Source organism: Pelodiscus sinensis, unplaced genomic scaffold, assembly GCF_049634645.1.
Source record: "Pelodiscus sinensis isolate JC-2024 unplaced genomic scaffold, ASM4963464v1 ctg69, whole genome shotgun sequence".
Classification (NCBI taxonomy): domain Eukaryota; kingdom Metazoa; phylum Chordata; order Testudines; family Trionychidae; genus Pelodiscus; species Pelodiscus sinensis.
Window position 1 is genome coordinate 246430 of NW_027465915.1, and position 24078 is coordinate 270507.

General features: G+C 48.4%; 1 protein-coding gene across 1 annotated transcript in view; it reads right to left on the reverse strand.

Annotated features, from left to right (window-relative positions):
* PLXNB1 (plexin B1) overlaps window positions 1-24078 on the reverse strand; it is a 288895-nt gene that overhangs the window by 4094 nt on the left and 260723 nt on the right. Inside the window, exons 32-39 of the mRNA XM_075916670.1 lie at window positions 20476-20579; window positions 19569-19653; window positions 13972-14138; window positions 8576-8736; window positions 3455-3602; window positions 1944-2008; window positions 1773-1848; window positions 1192-1266 (exon numbers count right to left, since the gene is read on the reverse strand). Of these exons, the coding sequence (XP_075772785.1) occupies window positions 1192-1266; window positions 1773-1848; window positions 1944-2008; window positions 3455-3602; window positions 8576-8736; window positions 13972-14138; window positions 19569-19653; window positions 20476-20579 (881 nt within the window). The remainder of the gene's footprint in view (window positions 1-1191; window positions 1267-1772; window positions 1849-1943; window positions 2009-3454; window positions 3603-8575; window positions 8737-13971; window positions 14139-19568; window positions 19654-20475; window positions 20580-24078) is intronic.

The following is a 24078-nucleotide window of genomic DNA, read 5'->3' on the forward strand; positions in this document are numbered from 1 at the left end:
AGTAACATCTTTTACTGCCCCAGCTTCTGATTGACGAGGGACAAGGGTTTGTGCTTAAGCTCCCCAAACAGAATCTAGTCCTATAAAAGATGTTACCTCTCACCTTGTGTCTCTAGCATCATTTCCTTAACCAGTCAGAGGCGTGGAAATGCATACATCTTACACTGCAAATGTACGGAAGTTATTATTCTCATTAAGTATGAAGAAATGCAAGTGTCATTATAACAAAACAGCCTTAACTCTTCCCCAAGGTAGCCAATATTCTTACATCAGTCATCTCAAATAACACAAAGCAACCTTTAGAAAACAAATCAATATGGAAACATTAAATAGTCTCAGATGCAAGTCCTCATGCATAATTTTCACCATAAAAATCTATATTGTACACTCTACCTACTGAAATACACAAAAACTGCAATCTCAAATCCTTCTACTGTTAATTGGGAAATATTTTAACTGACCCTATTGCCCTTTTAAGGTATCTTTGAAATTGAAATATTTAGATACAAAACAAACAAACAAACAAACAAACAAACCTCATACAAATCACCACTGCCCCAGAACAAGAAAAAACACCGGGATAAAATCTCAGAGCTCCAGGTGCAAGTGAAGGCTCTTCCGTTGTGACAAAATTGACATTTCTTTCTATTTGATGAGGCCAGCTCATCTGGCCCAGTTTTAAACGTGCACAGGCACTGCTGTCGCACCCTCTCGTCTAGGAGCCAACCTCATTTTCAAAAGGGATTTAGACATTGATGGGGTTTAGGCTCTTCTGACCGTGGTATTTGGGCTCTTCAGTCAGTACTGCCTAGTTACCTTTCATAACCTGTGCCTACCTGCTAGGTCAGTGGTCCCCAACGCGAGGCAGGTGCCTGCTGGGGCACTGATGTGCGCCTGCCGAGTGACCAGGGCCGGACCAAGCCATTCTTGCGCCCTGAGCCCTGGGCACGTGGCACATGCGCGGCCCCTGTGCCCTGCGCCTGGCAGTCCCAAAAGGCTGGGGACCACTGTGCTAGGTGGTCAGTGTAACCTTTGCGACGACCGTCAGTGCTAATTTGGCTGTTCACAGCTCCACTAAGAGAGCAGACGAGGTGACCGCATGCTGGGCAAGCGTAAGCTGCTAATGGCTCAGAGGGATGGATGGGAAATCACGCACTGAGGCTGGAGCCAGTAAGTGGGAGCAGCACTCACCTGGTCGTAGTATTTGTTGATGTATTTGTAGAGCTCATGCAGGGCCACCATGGAATTGAGTTCACCTGAGTAACTCTGTGGTAACAGAATAAACATCTCATTAGCCACCAGGATTATTCATCCAAGTCCTGCTGCCCTGGGACCTCGGGGCAATGCTTGCGAGAGCCTCTCAACCCAGCGTGGGAGCAGCGGCAGAAGGGATTTCGAGATTTCTCCTAGCAGGTAACAGGGGCGTGGATCGGCCATGCTGAAGAGGAAAGGGAGCAGCGATCCACTTGCTCCAGCACTCAGAAGCCTTTGCTACGTGAATCTTTCCCCCTAGAACTCTTCATTGGTGCTAGCGAGGGTGTCGGGGCTAGCACAGACACAGCACTAGCAGGCAGGTTGTAACCATCATGGGCCAGGTCATGATGAAGTGGTTAAAATGCTCGGTCCCTGCCAGCACTTAGCCGGGGATTCCAGTGGGGCAGTGATAGATATCCTGGGGAAAGCTACGGCAGACCCTGCGTCAGGCTGGCAGATTACACACCCTGAAGGAGCCAGTGTAGTGCTCTAGTTTTTGAAAGAAGTTAGTTATTTACCCTTGAGAGCTCAGCCAGGGCAGAGTTCATTTCCTGGTCGCTGGCGGAGATGGTCTGGCGAATGTCCGCATAGTACCTATGCAACGGGAGCACAGGGCCTGTTAACGCAGGCTCTGCTGCTTCCTCCCTACCAAGCAACCCAGCCACCACACCTGCTCACCCAGGCTTTACCTTTCTACCATCTGCTTGTAGCGAGGAATGTCCCGGGCATAGAGCAGCTTGTTGATTGGCGAGTCCTTTAAAAGGCAGAAACAGACTGACAGGTTATGGGAACCAAGACCAGGGAGAGAAAACACAACCGCCAGATTCCCACGGGGACAGGCAGCCTCCCTCCCTCCCCTGCTCTCCGAGGTGGGGAGAAGCAGCCTTTCCCCACAAGGTGCATGCAGGACAGTCCATCCCCTCTTGCAAGAGCCCCAGGTCACTGGCTATGCAAACATTTCCCAACAGAAGCACAGATTAGGGACTGTTCCCTGCCCCCGTCAGAGTGGGGAGTAGGTGCCAGAAAGAACAGCCATCCCAGGGCGTCGCCACTCTGTTTCTCTCAGTAGGAGGCCTGCAGACAGGGAGCCCCAGGACATGGCACCTGGAGAAAGCTGGAGGCAGTACTGTCTGTCCAGCGGAGGCAGTGTGCTGGCGAGGAAGCCATGACCTCACACTGTCCATGAACACGGACTCAGGGTTTACATCTAGCTTGGTCTCCACCAAAAGAAGGAGACCCGGCCATAGTCCCAATCCCGATTATAGAGGAGGGATTGGCAAAAGAGCCTCCGGGGGCTGGATCCGGCCCACCCAGTGAGCTGATCTGGCCTGTGGGTGCCCTGCCGCTCCCCCCGACCCAGGCCAATCAGGCCTTGGGGGCAGGGGGAACGCGTGAAGTCTCCTCCCGCCCTGCAAGTGGCTCAGGAATTGAAGTCAATTGCCAGCTGCTGCTCAGCTGGTAGCTGCCTAAGACACTCCCTTGATGGGTGGTGGAAGGGAGTGAGAAACGTCACATGCTCCCCCTCCCCAGGTCCTAACTGACCTGGCCCAAGCGCACAAAGTTTAGAACAGCTGGTGGTTTTCTCGGGGGAGGGGAGGACAAAGACTTTGCGTGCTCCCTCGCCCCTAGACCAATCAGGTTCTGGGGGTGGGGAAGCACGAAAGTGTTCTGGCCCTGCCCCTTGTGCCTGAGGTCCCGCCCCTGCTAGGGAAGCCTGGACCCACTTCAAAAATTTCTGAAGTGGGCCCCCCGTCAAAAATGATTGCCCACCCATTATAGAGCAACAGGCCCCGGAGAACACATCCTGTCCTTGCTTTCAAGAGCCCTTCCTATTTATTACGACCAGATTCTAATCCTCTGCCTGCAGGCACCGCTCCTCCCGTGCCCGGAGAGCTCTCCCCGAGCCTCACCTCCGCCTGCAGGCACCGCTCCTCCCGTGCCCGGAGAGCTCTCCCCGAGCCTCACCTCCGCCTGCAGGCACCGCCCCTCCCGTGCCCGGAGAGCTCTCCCCGAGCCTCACCTCCGCCTGCAGGCACCGCCCCTCCCGTGCCCGGAGAGCTCTCCCCGAGCCTCACCTCCGCCTGCAGGCACCGCCCCTCCCGTGCCCGGAGAGCTCTCCCCGAGTGGTTGGAGAGCACACATCGGTCAAACCCTTGCTGTGCTGCACACACTGGCTGCTCGACCCCAGGTCCATGCTTACCCGCCCCAGCTTGTGGTCGGCAACAGTGCAGGAGTCCATGAAGGTCTGAGCAATGACCAGGAGGACGGCATCCATGTTGTCCGATGTCTGCACATCAAACACAAACTGGGGGTTTTTGATTATGTTGACCCAGAATCGGAGAGGCAGGCTGCAGAGAAAAGGAGAGAGGGGGGGAGGCAGGTTAGGATAGAATGAGGCCAACCCAGCCCTGCCCTCAAAGGAGTTACTAATCCTGCTTGTTGCCTAGCCTGCATGGAGATCCCTATTCAGCTGAAGAGGAGGGTTCCCACGCCACAGAGTTTAAATCTCCTGGGAGACCCAGCTGTCAGTGCAGCACATTCACAGAGGAGCCTCTCGGAAGCAGAAACCCTTTTGCTGTGAGAAGTTTAACACTTCACACGTCACATTCCAGGCAAATCATTTGTGGAGACTCTCAAACCCAGAGTCAGCCACATGCACCTCAAAAACTGCAGGCAGAGTCCTGGAGTAAGGCCAAACCCTGACTCTGCATACTTTGAGTCGCCCGTCTCCTGCGGTATCTAGGGAGTGGTTCTCCAACTTTCCTAGTGCAGACCACATCTTTACAGAAATCCTGTCTCTTGAGCACTTCGCTTCTCCCTTCCCACCCTTCCTTGCATGCAGGGCAGTGTGCCTGGGAGTACAGCTTGTCTTTAGTGAACTAAGTGCTTAGTCCTCTGAAGCAGAGATTACTTACCCATACAGTAACTGAAGTCCAATGTCATTGGGCCCTATGAGTGCTCCACTGTCAGCTGTGCACACACGGCTGCACTCAATGGGAGATTTTAGTTAGCAGGGTCAGTGCCTGCGCACTACCCAACCTTTTGCTTCAATGCAAAGCTATATAGTTAGTTCAAACCAATGTGCTACTTCAGTTCCTTCTTAGCCACAAAGCCCAAAGATCAGCACAGAGCAGAGCGGAAGAATGACTTCTTGTGTCCTGCTCACAACACTCCTGTTAATGCAGCCCAGAATCAGGTTTGCATTTTTTGCAACTGCGTCACACTGTTGACTCATATTTAGCTTGTGGTCCACTATGACCCCTAGATCCCTTTCAGCGGTACTCCTTCCCAGACAGTCGCTTCCCATTCTGTTGTGTGAAACGGATTGTTCCTTCCACTTTGCATTTATCCTTCTTAAATTTCATCCTATTTACCTCAGACCATTTCTCTGGTTTGCCCAGATTATTTTGAATTATGACCCTATCCTCCAGAGCAGTTCCAATCCCTTCCAGTTTTAAGTGTACTCTCTATGCCGCTTTCTAAATCGTTGATGAAGATACTGAACAGAACATGTCCAAAACAGACCCTTGCCGAACCCCACTTGATATGTCCTTCCAGCAGGATTGTAAACTGTTAATAACGACTCTCTAAGTAATAACTACTCTCTCCATTGCTATCTACATACTGCACAGACTACACTGAGAGATTATGCCATGCACTATCTAAAAAACCGAGGAACCACCTGATCAGCATCCTGTACAGCAAACAGGAAAACATCAAAAAAGAGCTCTCCAATCTGGAGACTCTCATAAAACACCAACCTTCCTCACAAATGGACTTTACTAAAATAAGACAGGAGATCTACATTGCACACTTCACTTCTCTACAGAGGAAAAAGGACTGTAAGCTGTCTGAACTCCTACCCGCCACATGGGACCACAACAGTGGTACCCCTAACTCACCCAGCAATATCGTCAATCTCTCCAACTACACACTCAGCCCGGCAGAAGAGTCTGTTCTATCTCGGGGACTCTCTTTTTGCCCCGCCACCCCCACTAACATGATACAGTTCTGCGGTGATCTGGAAGCCTACTTTCGCCATCTCCGTCTCAAGGAATACTTCCAACACAACACTGAACAGCGCACTGACACACAGATACCTTCCCCCCAACAGCACAAGAAGAAGAACTCCACGTGGACTCCTCCTGAGGGCCGAAATGACAGTCTGGACCTCTACATAGAATGCTTCCGCCGACGTGCACAGGCAGAAATTGTGGGAAAACAGCATCGCTTGCCTGGTAACCTCAGTCGTGCAGAACGCAATGCCATCCACAGCCTCCGGAACAACTCCGACATTATAATCAAAGAGGCTGACAAAGGAGGTGCTGTTGTCATCATGGACAGGCCTGACTACCTAAAGGAGGCTGCCAGACAACTCTCCAATACCACATTCTACAGGCCTCTTTCCTCAGATCCCACTAAGGAATACACTAAGAAACTGCACCATCTGCTCAGGAACTCCCCACACAAGCACAGGAACAAATCGACATACCCTTAGAGCCCCGACCAGGGTTGTTCTATTACCCAAGATCCACAAACCTGGAAATCCCGGACGCCCCATCATCTCGGGCATTGGCACTCCCACTGCAGGACTGTCTGGCTATGTGGACTCTCTACTCAGACCCTACACCACCTGCACTCCCAGCTATCTCCGTGACACTACGGATTTCCTGAGAAAACTACAATGCATTGGTGATCTTCCAGAAAACACCATCCTAGCCACCATGGGTGTAGAGGCTCTCTACACAAACATCCCACATGCAGATGGAGTACAAACTGTCAGTATCCCTGATGATGCCACAGCACAACTGGTGGCTGAACTCTGTGAATTTATCCTCACACACAATTATTTCAGATTTGGTGACAATATATACCTCCAGGCCAGTGGCACTGCTATGGGCACCTGCATGGCCCCACAATACGCCAACATTTTTATGGCTGACCTGGAACAACGCTTCCTCAATTCTCGTCCACTTACGCCCATACTCTACATCGATGACATCTTCATCATCTGGACCCATGAGAAGGAGACTCTGGAAGAGTTTCACCACAATTTCAACAGCTTCCACCCCACCATCAACCTCAGCATGGACCAGTCTACATGGGAGGTCCATTACCTGGACACCATGGTGCAAATAAGTGACGGTCACATCAACACCACCCTATACCGAAAGCCTACCGACCGCTATGCTTACCTGCATGCCTCCAGCTTCCATCCCGGACACACCACACGATCCATTGTTTACAGCCAAGCACTGAGGTACAACCGCATATGCTCCAACCCCTCAGAGACCTACACCTACAAGATCTTCAACAAGCATTCTGTAAACTACGATACCCACACGAGGAAGTGAGGAGACAGATTGACAGAGCCAGACGTGTACCCAGAAGCCTCCTGCTATGGGACAAGCCTAAGAAAGAAACCAACAAAACACCACTGGCCATCACCTACAGTCCTCAGCTAAAACCTCTCCAACACATCATTAGTGATCTACAACCCATCCTGGACAATGATCCCTCGCTTTCACAGGCCGTGGGAGGCAGGCCAGTCCTTGCCCACAGACAACCTGCCAACCTGAAGCATATTCTCATCAGCAACTACACACCGCACCATAATAACTCTAACTCAGGAACCAATCCATGCAACAAACCTCGGTGCCAACTCTGGCCACATATATACACTAGCAACACCATCACAGGACCTAACCAGATCAGCCATACTGTCACTGGTTCATTCTCCTGCACATCTACTAACGTAATATATGCCATCATGTACCAATGCCCCACTGCTATATACATCGGCCAAACTGGACGGTCCCTACGTAAAAGAATCAATGGACACAAATCAGATATTAGGAATGGCAACATACAAAAGCCTGTAGGAGAACACTTCAATCTCCCTGGACACACAACTGCAGATCTAAAAGTAGCCATCCTGCAGCAAAAAAACTTCAGGACCAGACTTCAGAGAGAAACTGCTGAGCTCCCCCTCCTGTTCTGCAATGTGATTTGTCCTTTTCATATTTGTTCATTTTTTTAAATTGTATCCTTTGGTATATATGGTTGTGACTATTTTCTTCCACTATTTGATCTGAGGAAGTGGGTCTGGCCCACGAAAGCTCATCATCTAATAAACCATCTTGTTAGTCTTTAAAGTGCTACATTGTCCTGCATTTTGCTGAGCTCCAGTTCATCTTCAAGTTTGACACAATCCACTCAGGATTAAACAAAGACTGTGAATGGCTCGCTAACTACAAAAGCAGCTTCTGCTCTCTTGGAATTCACACCTCCAGATCTGCTACTAGAAGTGGGCCTCATCCTCCTTGATTGGATCCACCTCGTTATCTCCAGCCTGATTCTGGCCTGCATATTTATACCTGCCTCTGGAAATTTCCACTACATGCATCTGACGAAGCGGGTCTTTGCCCACAAAAGCTTATGCTCCAACACTTCAGTTAGTCTATAAGGTGCCACAGGACTCCTCGCCGCTTTTGCAGATTCAGGCGAACACGGCTACCCCTCTGATCTCTGAGAACAGTTATCCAGCCAGTTATGCACCCACCTTTCAGTAGTCCCATCTAAGTTGTATTTGCCTAGTTTACTGAGAAGACGATCATGTGAGACCCTATCAAGTGCCTTACTGAAGTCTAGGTATACCATGTTCACCATTTCTCCCCTATCCACAAGACTTGTATCCTATCAAAGAAAGCTATCAGATTGGTTTGACATGATTTGTTCTTTACAAATCCATGCTGGCCGTTACCTTATTATCTTCTAGGTGTTTGCAGATGAATTCCTTAATTACTTGCTCCATTATCTTTCCCTGGTGCAGAGTTAAACTGACTGGTCTGTAGTTTCCTGGGTTGTTCTTATTTCCTTTTTATAGATGGACACTATATTTGCCCTTTTCCAGTCTTCTGGAATCTCTCCCTCTTCCATGATTTTTCAAAGATGATAGATAAAACCTCAGATACCTCCTCTACCATCTCCTTGAGTATTCTAGGATGCATTCTCCTGCATGTAAGGCTGCCGAGTGTCCAGGTGTGAACCTATAGACACTGCTAACTGAAATCTCCAATAAATAGTGCATGGGCTCGCTCACCTTACAGTGGAGTACACCTAGGGACATACACTCAAAGAAGAACAATGGTAATTTTACACACTCAACTTTGCATTTCACCTGCACTAATCCATCTCTTCTGTTTCTCTCCAATAGACACAGGGGCTGCCAGCAGCATGTGACCAACCAGCAGGTACTCCAGGGACCACAGTTTGGGATTCTCGTCTAGGGAAGTGTCAGGCTGCAACTTCAACTCCATACCTATTTGTCTTCCAGATATGAATGGTCTCAGAGTCCAAAATTCCATGGTGTATTGCTTGGTCATCTAACAAGTCAAAAAAATATTTAACAGCCAGTGGGACAGGGCGGCTGGTGCTGAGGATAACCTGGAACAAGTCATCCACAAACTTCTGCAGGGTCCCCTGTGGACAAAACAACAAAGATAACACACAATGAATAGGAAGAATGTAAACAAATATTACAGGAAAGGCTTCACAGATTTCATGGCCACAAGTGATCGTTGTGGTCATCTAGTCCAATCTCCTGCAGAACTAGGGACACAGAACTTCCTGACTTCAACAGGATCCCTGCAGTGAATTTTAGAGAGAAACATCCCATCTTAATTTAAACATTGCCCAGGATGTAGAGTTCACCACGACCCTTGGCCACTTGATCTGGTAGTCAATCACCCTGTTAAAAATGTACATTATTTCCAATCTGGAGTCACTTCCAGCCATTGGATCGTGTTAGATCTTTCTCTGCTAGACTGACGGGCCAGTTTCAAATATTTGTTCCCCATGTAAATATCAATAGACTGTGATCAAATCACCCCTTACCCTTCTCTTTGTTAAGCCAAGTAGATTGAGTTCCTTGTGTTTATCACTATACAGCAAGATTTCTAATTATTTCATCATTTTGGTGGCTTTTCACTGTTGGTGGCCTCTCCAATATATAACTTAGTTCTGTGAATTGTGGGTACTAGAACTGGACACACTATGCCACCAGCAGTCCCACAGTGCCAAATACAGATGTAAAATAACTTTTCTTCTGCTATTCAGAATACCCAAATCCTTGTCACATTCAGTGTGCCCCCGTGTAGTGCCCCACCTTATGAGTAGGGCTTGCATGTTGTTTGCTTATGCCTGGCTTACCAACCAATCCAGATCACTCTGAATCAGTGACCAGCCTTCTTCAGCATTTACCACTTGCCAATTTTTTATGTAACCTGAACATTTCATCAACAATGATTTTATATTTTCTTTTAGGTCACTGAAAAAATATTAAGTAGCAATGGGACATGAACTGATTCCTGCAGGACCCACTGGAAATACACCTACTTAGTGACAATTCCCTGTTTACAGATACATTTGTAGTCTAATAGCTAGTCACCTTTTAATCCATTTAGTATGTGATATGTTAGTTTATTGCTTTCTAGTTTCCTCCCCAATTAAACGTTACGTGGTACCAAATCTAAGTATAATACATCAACATTGTTACCTTTATCAACCAAACTTGTCACCTCATTAAAAACTCTGATTAGTATAACAGGATCTATTTTCCACAAGGATATCTTCATAGGCAATAACTGCGTTATCCTCCTTTAATTCTTTATTAATATAAGCCTGCATCTGCCATTCCATTTTTCCCCTGTGATCAACTTCAGACAGGTCTATAATTCCCCGAGCCATTCCTTTTGTTCTTTTAAAATATTGACACTCCTCCCACCCTCTGAAACTTTCCCAACATTCTAAGTCTTACTGAAATAAATCCACAGTAACAGGCCAGCAAGTTCCTCAGCCACCTCTTAATAAAACCTTTGGAAGCAAGTTATCTGGACCTATCATTTAAACATGGAATTTTAACAGCTGAGATACTTGTAGCATAGAAAGTGTGTTATCATATGTTAAGACATCATCTGTTTTCCCCTCTAATACAGAGCAGAGATATTTATTCAACACTGCTGCCTTTTCAGGATTATTACTCATAATTTTACCATTTCCATATAGTAGTAGCATTGTTCAGATTCTTTTTGTTCTTAATATACTTAAAAAAACCCTCCTGTCCTTAACTCTGCTGGCCATGAATTTTTCCGGATGTCCCTTTGCTTCTCTTATCAGTTTTCTACAATTCCCAGCTTGAGAGTTGTATTCATTACTATCAATTTCTCCTTTCTTCCATTTGTGGTATACTATTTTTTGTTAAATTATAGCTGCCTTTACTTCCCCTATAAATCATTCAATTCTTTAATTAGTATAGCCTTCTTTCTTGACTGTGGGATTGTGGGATTTTGGGCATCTAGTAGAGTGTTCTTAAGCAATTCCCAATTATCAGTCATAATTTTCTGATGTGGCAGCCAATCTGGTACCGATTTCACATTCTACTCTCCTTCTAATTTCTTCATGTGTCTTTATATCGTTCCACTTTAAACTTGCCATCTTTTGAAGAACTTCCACTACCTCCAGCCTTCTGTTGTCTGTTTAATTTAATTTAATACAGCTGTTTCCAGATGGTAAAGTAATACTGTTAATACATTGGTGTGATACATTTTCTCTGTGGCATCAAAGGTAGTGTTTTTAGCTGTACATAATTCTGACAGTTTCTCTGCAGCACACACAGCTACAGTAAATTTCCTTTCAATTTCATCCTTGATGGAATTCATCAGCACTGATCAAGCTTCCTAGGTACACATCAGATCCCACTTGTTCTAAAACTTCACCACTACTGCATTTCAGATACTTAATCTGTCGTCCCCTTCTCCATGATTCAGTCACTTTATCTCCTTGGCACTTAGTGTAAATCCAACTGCTATTGACACCCTGTCCATAAACTGATTGCCTCCTGACACACAGGAGCGATGAATGGCAACTCCTGGCTTGTTCTCAGATAGTGCCCTGTTGATACGTTGTCTGAAAACCTGCCTGGTTGAATTGTGTAAAACAGAATGGAATGCTACAGAAGCTAACAAGATCACTTGCCATTTTAGAACATTTGGATGCAGGTTTGTGCCTTTTTGGGACCAAGTTGTGTCTATCTGGAGTTGGCCCAGGTCCTATCTATTGCTGATGCATCTGTGATCAGCATCAAGGCGTGGAGAAAATTATCCTGACAGCTGTTGGGGGCAGTGTGATGTAGGATGGTAGCACAATGTGATGTCTCATGCTGTGTCTGATGAAAACAAAGCCTGCCCATGGCAAGATTTGCTTTTGCCAACTGGGAGTTGATTAAGCTGGGTTAAAAGACCACTTTTCATAGTTCACCAGGAGTTTTGGGCTGTGGGGATTTCCTGATAAGACCTGCCTTTGATAAGCCAGTTGTCAAAGTATGGATAGACATTAATCCATTCTCTGCTCAGATTTGCCACCACCACTGGCAGGCATTTTGAAAACACGTGGTGGTATGGAAAGAATGAATGGCAGCACTGTCCATGGTAGTGACTGGGTCCCACACCACACAGATACTTCCTGTGACTGGATGGGTCACAAAAGGAGTGTCCACATCTTGGAGGTCAGGCACCCCTAATCAGCCTTGAGCAGAAGAGAAGGGATGATGGAGGCAAGTGTTCCCATCCTAAATATGAGATGGCATTTGCTCTCTAGTACAGGATGACCTTCTCCTCCCCCACCCCCGCACTTTTTACTTCAAAGTAAGGCAATATCAGGAACACAACCTCTTCCTCTGAGCTCCAGAGGTGCCTCCTCTAAAAAGCAGACAAGCCATATACATCTTCTTCAAGTTGGCTTGTGTGAATTGAGTCCTAAAGAGAGATGGGGGCACCGTCTGAAAACGGATGTGGCAGCCATTGGAGACACCTGATGAAAGCATGCTGGGTGCCAAGAATCTTTGCTGAGAGGGAGTGTAAGCCAGCACCCAAAAAGGAGGATTTGGGTGGCTCCTGAGTGGTTCAAGGGTCTCTTCACCCTACTATAAATGCATCTGGATCCACCAGAGGCTCCATGAAGGCAAGCTCATCTTTTATCTCCTTGCTGAGGCCAAGACAGAATTGGTGTAGCTGGGTCATCTTATTCCAGGCCACACCTGCTGATGGACATCAGAAGCTGGCTGCATGCACTGCAGCCAACTGTGAGGCCTGCCAGCCTCTGTAGGACCACCTTTGCATCGTGAGTTCAGAGTGGATCATCAAAACTTGTCACAAAGGCCCTCACAAAAGGGTCACACGTGGCCAAGATGCCACTTTTGCCTGATGCATCAGGCAGGCATTAGGCCATCTGCACCGACTCATAATCCCCAAAGCTGCTAAAAGGCCCATGGTAGCACTCCTGTGGGTGTGGGTGCTGAAGGCAAGGGAGACATTCCCACTGGTAGTCCTGGGGTCTATTCTCACAGTGAGCGGGTCTACTAGTAAGATTTGGTTTTTGGCCTTAAGCCACTGATCTGCTCCTGGAGGCTCAGTGTCTCTGGGTGCCCTGTAGTGATGTATTTGTGGGCTCCAGGCCCTTTTCTGGTAGAATGAGCCAAAGAGGAGAACCAAGTGGTCCGAGCAACCTGTAATGGCCAGTGGCTGAGGCAGGCAGTCCAAAGCAGAAGTCAAAAGCTGCTCAGTTGGCTTCCTCTACCTAGTCCAGGGACCCACGAAGAGTGTCACCTGTCCATTCGCTCAGGGGCCTGGCTCCTGGAGGCCTTTAGCACGAAGGCTGTTGGTCAGCGATACTGTCTAAATGCATCATCATGGCCCAGCAGCTCAGACTGCCATCCGGCAGGCCATGTTCACTCCTGGAATCCTGACAACTGTGTGGGGAGTTACAGCTTCAGAGGCGTGTATTAAGACATGCTTATTCTTGTGTAGCATGGAGGCCAGAGTGAACTGCACCCTACTACAGGGCTCTTCTCAAGACAGAAAACACACAGTGGCTGTGGCCACCTGAGAACGGGATGAGACCACTGTAGGATGGGCATGGTTTGGAGCTCCAGGGCTCGGAATCTATGATTTGGCACTAGCTGTGCACATTTACCCTGCTCTTTGAACCACTGTGATGGGGGGGCGGTCACAGATGACCCCTCGGGGGTGCCTTCTGGGGTGCTGACACTGCCACTCACCTTCCTGCTCTCTGGGGCACCTCACCACTCGGTCCTGCTAGGCCAGCTCCACTGGTCTCCCCCAGCCAAGGCCCTGAGCTGAGGTCCCTGCCCCACCGAGAAGCAGCACAGACACTGGACCTCCTCAGGTCCAAGGAGAGTGCAGTTTAGGGCCTAGCTTCCTGAGAGAAACTCCCCAGATGGGATCAGACCCCAACGAATTAGGTGAGCCCCCTTTAACCATGAAAGGGCGAAGGTGCACACTGATTGCCCCCCCAGGTAACAATTACTTTCACTTGGATTGATAGAAAATAGAAGTGATTTTATGAAGTGGAAGCAGTAGGATTTAAGTGGTAATAAGTGAGAAAAGGCAGAGCAAAGTAGGTTACAAATCAAAAGAAAGAAAAACGCTTGGCTAAGTCTACACTGAAACCTCACTGCAAACTCTCAACACTGACCTCCAAAACCCCAGACTGGGCAATGATGAAAAGGGCTCTTGGAACGGGGGTACCCTTGCTTTCTCGGCAGTGGTAGGGACCTCGCGAGCCTCTGAAGCACACACAAAGACCCGCCAGGAAGTGCAGGATCCAGGGGGCTTAGCCCAGACTTGCCACGCAACCTACCTTCATGGAGAGGAGACGAGTCAAATAAATTTCAGGAATGGCCTTAGCTCGCTCCCGATCCCGTAAGCTTCCTCGCCTGTGCTTGGGGAGCTCTGGTTCCTCAGTAGGTTTTACTAGATGCCAAAGTTTTATTCCACCCTCATCTGCATCCTCCAGCATCGGCGTTTCTGAAACACAAATGCTATTGAAATCTCTAGAGACTGGCCACACTGCTTGGAGCCACTTGTTGCACTTACAAGAAACCACAAGAGTTTCCTGCGCTGGGGGAAGAAACAGCAAGCTAGACCCTAGGACACTGCTTCTCAAACTTTTTGGCCCATGGACCACCTGGCTCAATGTAAACCATTCCACAGACCACCAGTTGCTAATGGAAACTCACCATTAATTACATAATTATACCCGAGTTGCAGCTAGGGAAAATGGTTTAATTTAAATTATTAAACCGGATTAAGCATTTTAACATTCTCATGTTAGTTTATCAAACTTTATTTTAAATAAAGAAAAATATTAATTTCTGCCCAACACAAAAGGTTTCAATGTTTTCTGTATTAATGGCAGGGGTGGGAACCTTTTTTGGGTTGGGGCCACTGACCCACAGAAAAATCAGTCGGGGACCACACAAGTGAGAAGCAAGCAAACAAACAAACAAACAAACAACCCTCACTGATGTGTCTCCCAACCAAGACACCTCACTCCTCTGGCACTCCAGCACTGACAGGGGGAGGGGAAGGGACAGGGAGCTTACAAGAAGTGGAAACTTGGACAGATGACTAGGGAGGAGCATAAACATATTGTTCGAGAATGCAGATCTGTAATCAAGAAGGTGAAAGCACAATTAGAATTGCAGCTAGCAAGGGATGTGAAGGATAACAAGAAAGGTTTCTACAGGCATGTTAGCAATAAGAGGGTGATCGGAGAGGGGGTGGGGCCCTTACTGGATGAGGGCGGTAACCTAGTGACAGATGATGCGGGGAAAGCTGAAGTACTCAATGCTTTCTTTGCCTCTGTCTTCACAGACAAGGTCAGTTCCCAGACTAATGCACCAGGCAATGCAGGATGGGAAGGAGGTGGGCAGCCTTTGGTGGGGAAAGAACAGGTTAGAAACTATTTAGAAAGTCTAAACACACACAAATCCATGGGTCCAGATTTACTGCATCCGAGGGTACCGTGGGAGCTAGCAAATGTCATTGCAGAGCCTTTGGCCATTATCTTCGAAAACTCATGATGATCAGGAGAAATCCCGGCTGATTCGAAAACAGGCAGATGTAGTGCCCATCTTTAAAAAAGGGAAGGAGAATCCAGGGAACTACAGACCAGTCAGCACTACCTCATGGAGGGGATCCTTAAGGAATCCATTTTGAAGCACTTGGAAGAAGGGAAAGTGATCAGGAACAGTCAACATGGATTCATGAAGGGCAAGTCCTGCCTGACCAATCTGATTAGCTTCTATGATGAGGTAACTGGCTCTGTTGACATGGCAAAGTCAGTGGATGTGATAGACCTTAACTTTAGCAAAGCTTTTGATACTGTCTCCCACAATAGTCTTGCCAGCAAGTTAAGGAAGTATGGATTGGATAAATGGACGGTAAGATGGATAGAAAGCTGGCTATACTGTCGGGCCCAGCGGGTAGTGATCAACTGCTCTATGTCAGGTTGGCAGTCGGTTTCTAGTGGAGTTCCCCAAGGATCGGTTCTAGGGCTGGTTCTGTTCAAACTCTTTATTAATGATCTGGATGAGGGGATGGATTGCACCCTCAGCAAGTTTGCATCCCTGGAGGTGTTTAAGTCTCCACTTGACAAAGCCCTGGCTGGGTTGATTTAATTGGGATTGGTCCTGCCTAGAGCAGGGGGCTGGACTTGATGACCTGCTTAGGTCTCTGCCAGCTCTATGGTTCTATGATTCTAGAATGATTCCCATAGGCCAGATTTACATTTCTGGAGTTGGTGGATTTTGTGGACCTCTTTAGGCTCTGAGGTAGGGACAAAAATAAGGGGTTCAGTGTGCAGGACAGGGCTGCCAGCGAGTGGGATAGAGATGGGGATGTAGGATCTGTTCAGGAAGTGAGGTAAAGGAGGGTGCAGAAGCAGGCTGGGAGTAGGGTGTCTGGCCAGGAGGGAGGGTGTAGGGGCGAGCTGGGTATGCAGGGTCTCAGGGGGGGATGAGTGAGAGAGTTCAGGGCGCGGGGGTTTGGGTATGGGGGGGTGCTTACCTGGCTTCACACCCCTGTTGCTCCCAAGGACCGTCCCTCACTGCTCCCATCGCCCTGCAACAGCACATCACTGCGCTGCCATTCCCCCAGCGGGGGGAGCTCAGCCCCGCCTTCTCTGACTTCTTCTTTGACTTTAGTAAGGCATTTGATACGGTCTCGCATGATATTCTTATTGATAAACTAGGCAAACATAACTTAGATAGGGCCACGATAAGGTGGGTGCATAATTGGCTGGATAACCGTAGTCAGAGAGTTGTTGTTAACGGTGCTAAATCCTGCTGGAAAGGGATAACAAGTGGAGTTCCTCAAGGGTCTGTTTTGGGACCCGTACTGTTCAATATCTTCATCAATGATGTAGATATTGGGATAGAGAGTACGCTTATTAAGTTTGCAGATGATACCAAACTGGGTGGGGTTGCAACTTCTTTGGAGGATAGGGACATAATTCAAAATGACCTTAGCAAGTTAGAGAAATGGTCAGAGGTAAACAGGATGAGGTTTAATAAAGAGAAATGCAAAGTGTTCCACTTAGGAAGGAACAATCAGTTCCATACATACAAGATGGGAAGCGACTGTCTAGGAAGGAGCATGGCAGAAAGGGATCTAGGGGTCATAGTGGACCACAAGTTGAATATGAGTCAACAGTGTGATGCTGTTGCAAAAAAAGCAAATATGATTCTAGGTTGTATCAACAGGTGTGTTGTAAGCAAAACTCGTGACGTCATTCTGCCGCTCTACTCTGCACTAGTTAGGCCTCAACTGGAGTACTGTGTCCAGTTCTGGGCGCCACATTTCAAGAAAGATGTGGAGAAATTGGAAAGGGTACAGAGAAGAGCGACAAGAATGATTAAAGGTCTAGAGAACATGACCTATGAAGCCAGGCTTCATGAACTGGGCTTGTTTAGTTTGGAAAAAAGAAGATGAAGGGGGGACATGATAGCGGTTTTCAAATATCTAAAAGGGTGTCACAAGGAGGAAGAAGAAAATTTGTTCCTCTTGGTTTCTGAGGACAGGACAAGGAGTAATGGGCTTAAAGTGCAACAGGGGAGGTTTAGATTGGACATTAGGAAAAAATTCCTAACTGTCAGGGTGGTCAAATATTGGAATAAATGGCCAAGGGAGGTGGTGGAATCTCCCTCTCTGGAGATATTTAAGAACAGGTTAGATAGACATCTGTCAGGGATGGTGTAGGTGGAGCTTGGTCCTGCCTTGAGGGCAGGGGGCTGGACTCGATGACCTCTCGAGGTCCCTTCCAGTCCTATTATTCTATGATTCTATGATTCTCCCCATGCAGCAGGGAGCCTGTGCAGCCGCTCCAACCTCTCAGACATAGAACCACAGAAGGGGAGGGTTGGGAGAGACCCTAGGAGGCCTTCTGGTCCCATCCCCTGCTCCAAGCAGAACCAACCCCAGGTCAATCAGGCATAGAATCAGAACTGGAAGTGACCTTGAGAGGGCGAGTCCAGTCCCCTGCCCTCACAGCAGGACCAAGTATGATTTAGATCATCCCTGACAGATGTTTGTCCAACCTGCTCTTACCTATCTCCAGTGCTGGAGATTCCACAACTTCTCTAGGCAATTTACTCCAGTGCTTAACCATCACCCCCTTGCTGCAGTTTAAGCCCATTGCTTCTCGTCCTGTCCTCAGAGGCCAAGGAGAACAAGTTTCTCCCTCCTCCTCATAACACCCTTTTGGATACCTGAAAACCCCTGTCATGTCCCCTCTCAGTCTTCTCTCCTCTTTACTCGCTGCCTCTCCTCCCCTGCCTCCTTTGGGCATTGCAGCCTCAGAGTGGCTCCAGGGGCCCTTTCCTAAGGGTCAGGCACAGCCCTGGCGCTACGCTGAGCTCACCTGGCTGAAAGGCGAGCCCTGGGTGCAGGGGCCAGGATGCGCTGCTGTCCCCAGGAGTAACCCGGCTGGGGAAAGCCCAGGGTCTCGCGGCTCCCCGGTGCGGCTACTCCGCAGCGCAGAGGTCAGTTCCGTCCTGCCTGCCCCGTCTGGGAGGCTCGCTCCCTTGCATTGCTGCAAACTCCAGGTCGAGCCTGCGGCGTGGGGAGCTGCCCCTGGGAAATGCACCAGAGTTTGCAAATAACCGGGTGCATCCCTCCCTCAGCCACCATCCCTCGCTGCCTTTCTGCGAGAAGGAGGCTCCCCCTTCCCACCAGCCAGCATGTACAAAGGAATCCAAATTGCAAAGCAAAGGGAGTGGAAACTTTCCAGCCCCCTGCCGAGCGCTGTTGGCAAGCCCAGGGCTGCAGCCCACTCGCTGTGCCCGTCGGAGAAAGGGGAATGGGCAGCGAGAGCCTGCCCCGAGCTCGCTGGCTGCACTGAGCCACACACACGCGGCGCTCCTGCCTCAGCTTTTGCCTCCTGCATGGCCCAGCCAGTGCTGTAGCCCCTTTGCATTTCCCCATCTCCTCCCCACACCATGTCCCTTAATGAGCTGAAGGGAGGGTCTGTCTACACTAGCCCCCTAGTTCGAACTAGGAGGGTAACGTAGGCAACCGGAGTTGCAAATGAAGCCCGGGATTTGAATTTCCTGGGCTTCGTTTGCATAAAGCCGGGCGCTGCCATTTTTAAATGTCCGCTAGTGCGGACACCATTTCACGAGGAGTAACGGTAGTTCGGACTAGGAAGCCTAGTCCGAACTACCTAGTCCGTGCCGCGTGTAGCCGCGTGTAGCCGCGCGGCACGGAGTCCGCACTAGCGGACATTTAAAAATGGTGGCGCCCGGCTTTATGCAAATGAAGCCCAGGAAATTCAAATCCCGGGCTTCCTTTGCAACTCCGGTTGCCTACATTACCACCCTAGTTTGAACTAGGGGGGTAGTGTAGACATACTCGGAGAGACCTGAGCTGAGCCCTGCACTGCCAGAGTGAAACCCACTGAGCAGTTCAGGGAAATCCTTCCTGCTCCTGACCCCGGCCTCCCCTTCCCCAAGTGGCTGGAAACCCCCGTACTGGGCCCCACTTGTAGCCTCTCCCTGTTTGAGTCCTGTCCTCACCCACCCGCTCTAGGAGAGAGGAAATCCCCCTCGACTTTGCACTTCCTTCCCTCTGCGCACGAAGCCGGCGCGAGTTCCCAGATGCGTGGGGAAGTAGGAGGGGCTGAACTCAAGCCACGGGCCACTAGTGGTCCATGGGCCACACTGAGAACCACTGCCCCAGGATGGTTAATTCATGGGTCAATTAGCTGGACTGCACCCAGCTTTTGAGTAGCAAACTAGAAGATTCTAGTTCAAGCTGCTTCCCTTTATCCTGCTCCTGGTCTTAGGGGGCCTCTGGCTATTGCCTAGGAGAACAGCCCTGTCCTGGCTTGCCGGATGCTGGGCTTGGTGACACTATTTTAGGAGCATGGTACATTAAGGCCTCAAGCATAAGACTCACTCTCGCCGGGGACGTAATCCTGAGTCTCCCGTGGGATGTGTTTGGTCACACGTGGGACCAGAGCAACAGTTGCTCCATCAGGCACCTGCAAAGAAGCAGAACTTGGGTTAGGACTGTTCTGCCATTTCTCCTTCTCACAGTGACAGGCAGATGTTACACAGCACAGCAGCTCTGCCCCGAGGAACGATGGTCTCCTGAAAACAGGAGAAGACTTGGACTCAGGACCCCAGGGTTCCACTCCTGGCTCTGCTATTAACTCCTCTCAGAGCTTGGTAAAGTTTCTTCACTACTCCATACCTTAGTTTCCCATAGGCATGGGACCATACCATGGTCACAAGGGCTGTAAGGGGCAATGATGTCTGTCAGGTGCTTCGAGGCAAGGGATTTTAAACATTTTTTCATTCCCAGAGGCCCAATCCCAGCTCTGAAGACATTGGGCATGTAGCCTTCAACCAGCAAGCTTGTCTCCTGCTGACAATTGCAGGCATGCAGCACAGTGTACTCACAATAACAGAAGGGAGGTGCAGTCTAGTGCACCCCAGTTATACATCCTTATATCAAAGGCAATACTGAGAAAGGAGGAAAGAAGGAGCTGAGCAGCGCAGAGGAAGTGTGACGGCAGATACTGTGGTGAACGTTACATGTGACTGGTTAACGGAGAAGCGGCCTTCAAATCCATTGCTCAGAGAGTGAGGCTGTAACATCAGACATGTGAGAGACTCGGTTGGGTACAGAGGAGATGCACTGACTGAACAGCGGGTCTGTGACTGCAGCAAGTCAGAGCCCGGGGCGGCTGGAAAGGATCTTTCAGTAGGATCAGGCAGGAGTCAGATCTAGAGATGGAGCATGCCCCCGGAACAGGAAGGGTATGGAGAAGGGGAAGGGAGGAAGGAAGCTCAGTTCTGACCTTGTAGTGCTGAAGAGTATTCAGGCGCTTCCAGGTGCCCTGAATGACAGATGTCACATCCTCGTCAGAAAGGATCAGGTGACCAGCCAGACCTGATCTCCACTCTAAAAACACAGAAAATAAAACTGTTACTGGGAAAGTTGAATGGCCTTTAAAACGCTCTTGCATGTTTCACTTGCAATAAGCAGAGCCCAGTACCAGGTCAAACTAACAACAGGCCAAAATACTACCTATCAGCAGTGCTCTGTACAATGTGGAGTTTCCTTTCATAGCAGTTATGAAATACAGAAACGCTATCCTATGCAGAGATGTGCATTGTAGTAACGTAACCACACAACTTCCATGCCGTAATGCAGACAGCACAAATGTGCAGCATGTGTTAGCGGAAGAAGGGCTGTTCAATGGTCCCATTATCTATTAGGGTTGTTACTCTGTTAAAACATTATTTTGACACATGGCAGCAGAATAGTGTCTGCACTGTCACAGAAGAAATGAATAGTGATAGAGATGTAGCCGTGATAGTCTGGTGTAGCTGAAGCAAATACAGGACTATGTAGCACTTTAAAGACTAACAAGATGGTTTATTAGGTGATGAGCTTTCGTGGGCCAGACCCACTTCCTCAGATCAATATGTGGAAGAAAATAGTCACAACCATATATACCAAAGGATACAATTTAAAAAAAACACATATGAAAAGGACAAATCAAATTTCAGAACAGAAGGGGGATGCGGGGGGGGGGGGAGGTAAATGTCTGTGAGCTAATGATATTAGAGGTGATAATTGGGGAAGCTATCTTTGTAATGGGTAAGATAACTAGAGTCTTTGTTAAGACCCCCGTGCAAAGTGTCAAATTTTAGCATGAATAACAGTTCAGAGGATTCCCTTTCAAGTGCAGTTTTAAAAGGCTTTTGAAGCAGGATGCAGGTAATTAAGTCATTGAGACAATGTCCTTTCTGGTTGAAATGGCAAGAAACTGTTTTTTCTTTGTGATCCTGTCTAATATCTGTTTTGTGGGCATTGATCCTTGAAAGGGAATCCTCTGAACTGTTATTCATGCTAAAATTTGACACTTTGCGCGGGGGTCTTAAAGACTCTAGTTATCTTACCCATTACAAAGATAGCTTCCCTAATTATCACCTCTAATATCATTAGCTCACAGACATTTACCTCCCCCCCCCCCCCCCGCATCCCTCTTCTGTTCTGAAATTTGATTTGTCCTTTTCATATGTGTTCATTTTTTTAAATTGTATCCTTTGGTATATATGGTTGTGACTATTTTCTTCCACTATTTGACCTGAGGAAGTGGGTCTGGCCCACGAAAGCTCATCACCTAATAAACCATCTTGTTAGTCTTTAAAGTGCTACATAGTCCTGTATTTTGCTTCAGAAGAGATGAAGATATTGCTCTTGCCCCCAAAGAATTTTAGATGAGTAATGGCACCCCAGCCACCCTGCTAGTGAAGGCATGGGCCTCTTACCCCTGCCTAGCACTCATGATGCATAGGCCACTAGCTTTCTACAGCTGGGATCGCAGCAACCTCTCTGTGCACAGGAGAGAGAGGCCCACCACCACCTTCCCATCTGTCGGCACCTGTCGCTAGTACTACCAAGGCAATGCATGGTTTGAATGAAGAATGGCGCCTAAGTGCTACAGAGTTCAGTCGAGAGCAACTCAGATTTGTGTTTTTAGGCTTCCATGCCAAATAAAACCTATGCTTGCAGGGTCAACACAGGAACATTACTCACTGGCAAGTCCACTGGGCCTCGTCATCCTCTGCCTCCTTGCCAAGCAATGGCGATTTTAGGCTGGGAGATGGTGCCATACGCCAGAGGCCAGGCGTGATGGGAGGAGAGGGAGCAGGATGAGTCCCGAGTGAGCCCAATGCATTACAAGCATGAGCCTGCTCTGGGAACACAGCTGTGCTCAGATGCCTCACAGCTGCCAACAGAGAAACAGCAACGAAGGAGGAAGACAAACTGGAGAGCTCACCCACCAACATGAGCCCTGCACTTCATTAGCCTCCTTAGGGCCTGATCCTGCCCTGCTGAAGTAACTGGGAGTTCTGCCACTGGCTTCTGGAACAGCAGGATTGAGCCCATACGCTTCTGCCACCTTGGCACTGGACCCATGCTGTCCACTCCTGCTGAGTGCACTGCCTGATCCCACGTCCCCTTCCTCTCCTCAAAGCCCCACTTCCTCTGCAACCCTCCTGACAGCAACCAGGCAGCTACTGCCACTGGCAAATGTGTAAAGAACACAAGAGGTGGCAGCAGCAGCAAGCACGTACCCTGCTCCCCCCCACTTTCTGCTCTGATCCCTCTCCTGCACTGACCATATCACTGACACCAGAGAGAGCACAAGCTGGTTGGGGCGGGGCCTGTCACCACTGGCTGTGAGTGGCCAGTATTGGGCACTCCAATGGGCATTGGGCACACTCGGGGGTGCTGGATTGAAAGTTTGATTCTTTTCTAGTTTAGGTTTAGTAATGTCAGGCAATATATATAATCTTATTTAATATTGTAGTAAGTCGAACCCTTTAGTTAAGTGTATATCTCCTATATTTCCTTGTTCTAGAGGTAGTGAGTGAAAGAGAGAGAGTTTTGGTCTCGTGTTCATGAGATTAGAGGAATGTGGAAGGCTAAGGCCTTAATTGTTTGATTTACAATGCCTTTTTGTTTTGCCCAATGCAGATATTGATGTTATGTTCTTCCTTGAGAGGTCCTTGTAAAAGATTATTTGTGTGTGAAAGAGGCATGTATGTGTCAAAATAAAGGTGCAAAAGTTATTGCTCAGAACCAGATGGCCAAAGAAGGAGGGATGAGTGTGGGTAAAACTAGACAACCTGGCGTCAAGGAAGAACCATCTATAATCATTGATGTGTACCCCTACTCACAAGGTGATTGGATATTGGCAGATTGATGACCTTAAAGCGGAGCTAGCACCCCTGAAAGACGACTGATTACAGGATGAGCTTTGGAAAATGTTTTGGGAACACTGACGCCAAAGAGCTAATACTCCGGTCACGGGCTGACACAGCAAAATCCATAGACTTCAGCAGAGAAAAGGATTATAAAAGCAGGGTGCTTTACTATGGAACTTTGGGTTCGTCTTGCCACCAACGCCAGAGGAGCATCAGATCGATCGACCGGCTGACCGATCTAGCTGGCCACTAGATTGATACAGCGACGAGGAGACCTGTGGCACCTTATAGACTAACTGAAGTGTAGGAGCATAAGCTTTCGTGGGCAAAGACCCACTTCGTCAGATGCATGACGAAGTGGGTCTTTGCCCACGAAAGCTTATGCTCCTACACTTCAGTTAGTCTATAAGGTGCCACAGGACTCCTCGTCGCTTTTGCAGATTCAGACTAACATGGCTACCCCTCTGATAGATTGATACAGAATCTGGACTGGTAACTATGACATCGTCAGGCAGGACTGTGTGTGTGGTGTTTGTGTGTGTGAGTGATTGACAAGCATATGCAACTGTTGTATTCTCAATAAATGCGGCGTCCTGCCTTTTCCCCTAGAAAAGATCTCGTGTGCTTCATTTAAGCATAACAGGGGCAACTCCATCTTCAAGCTCATCACTGCGTCTTGG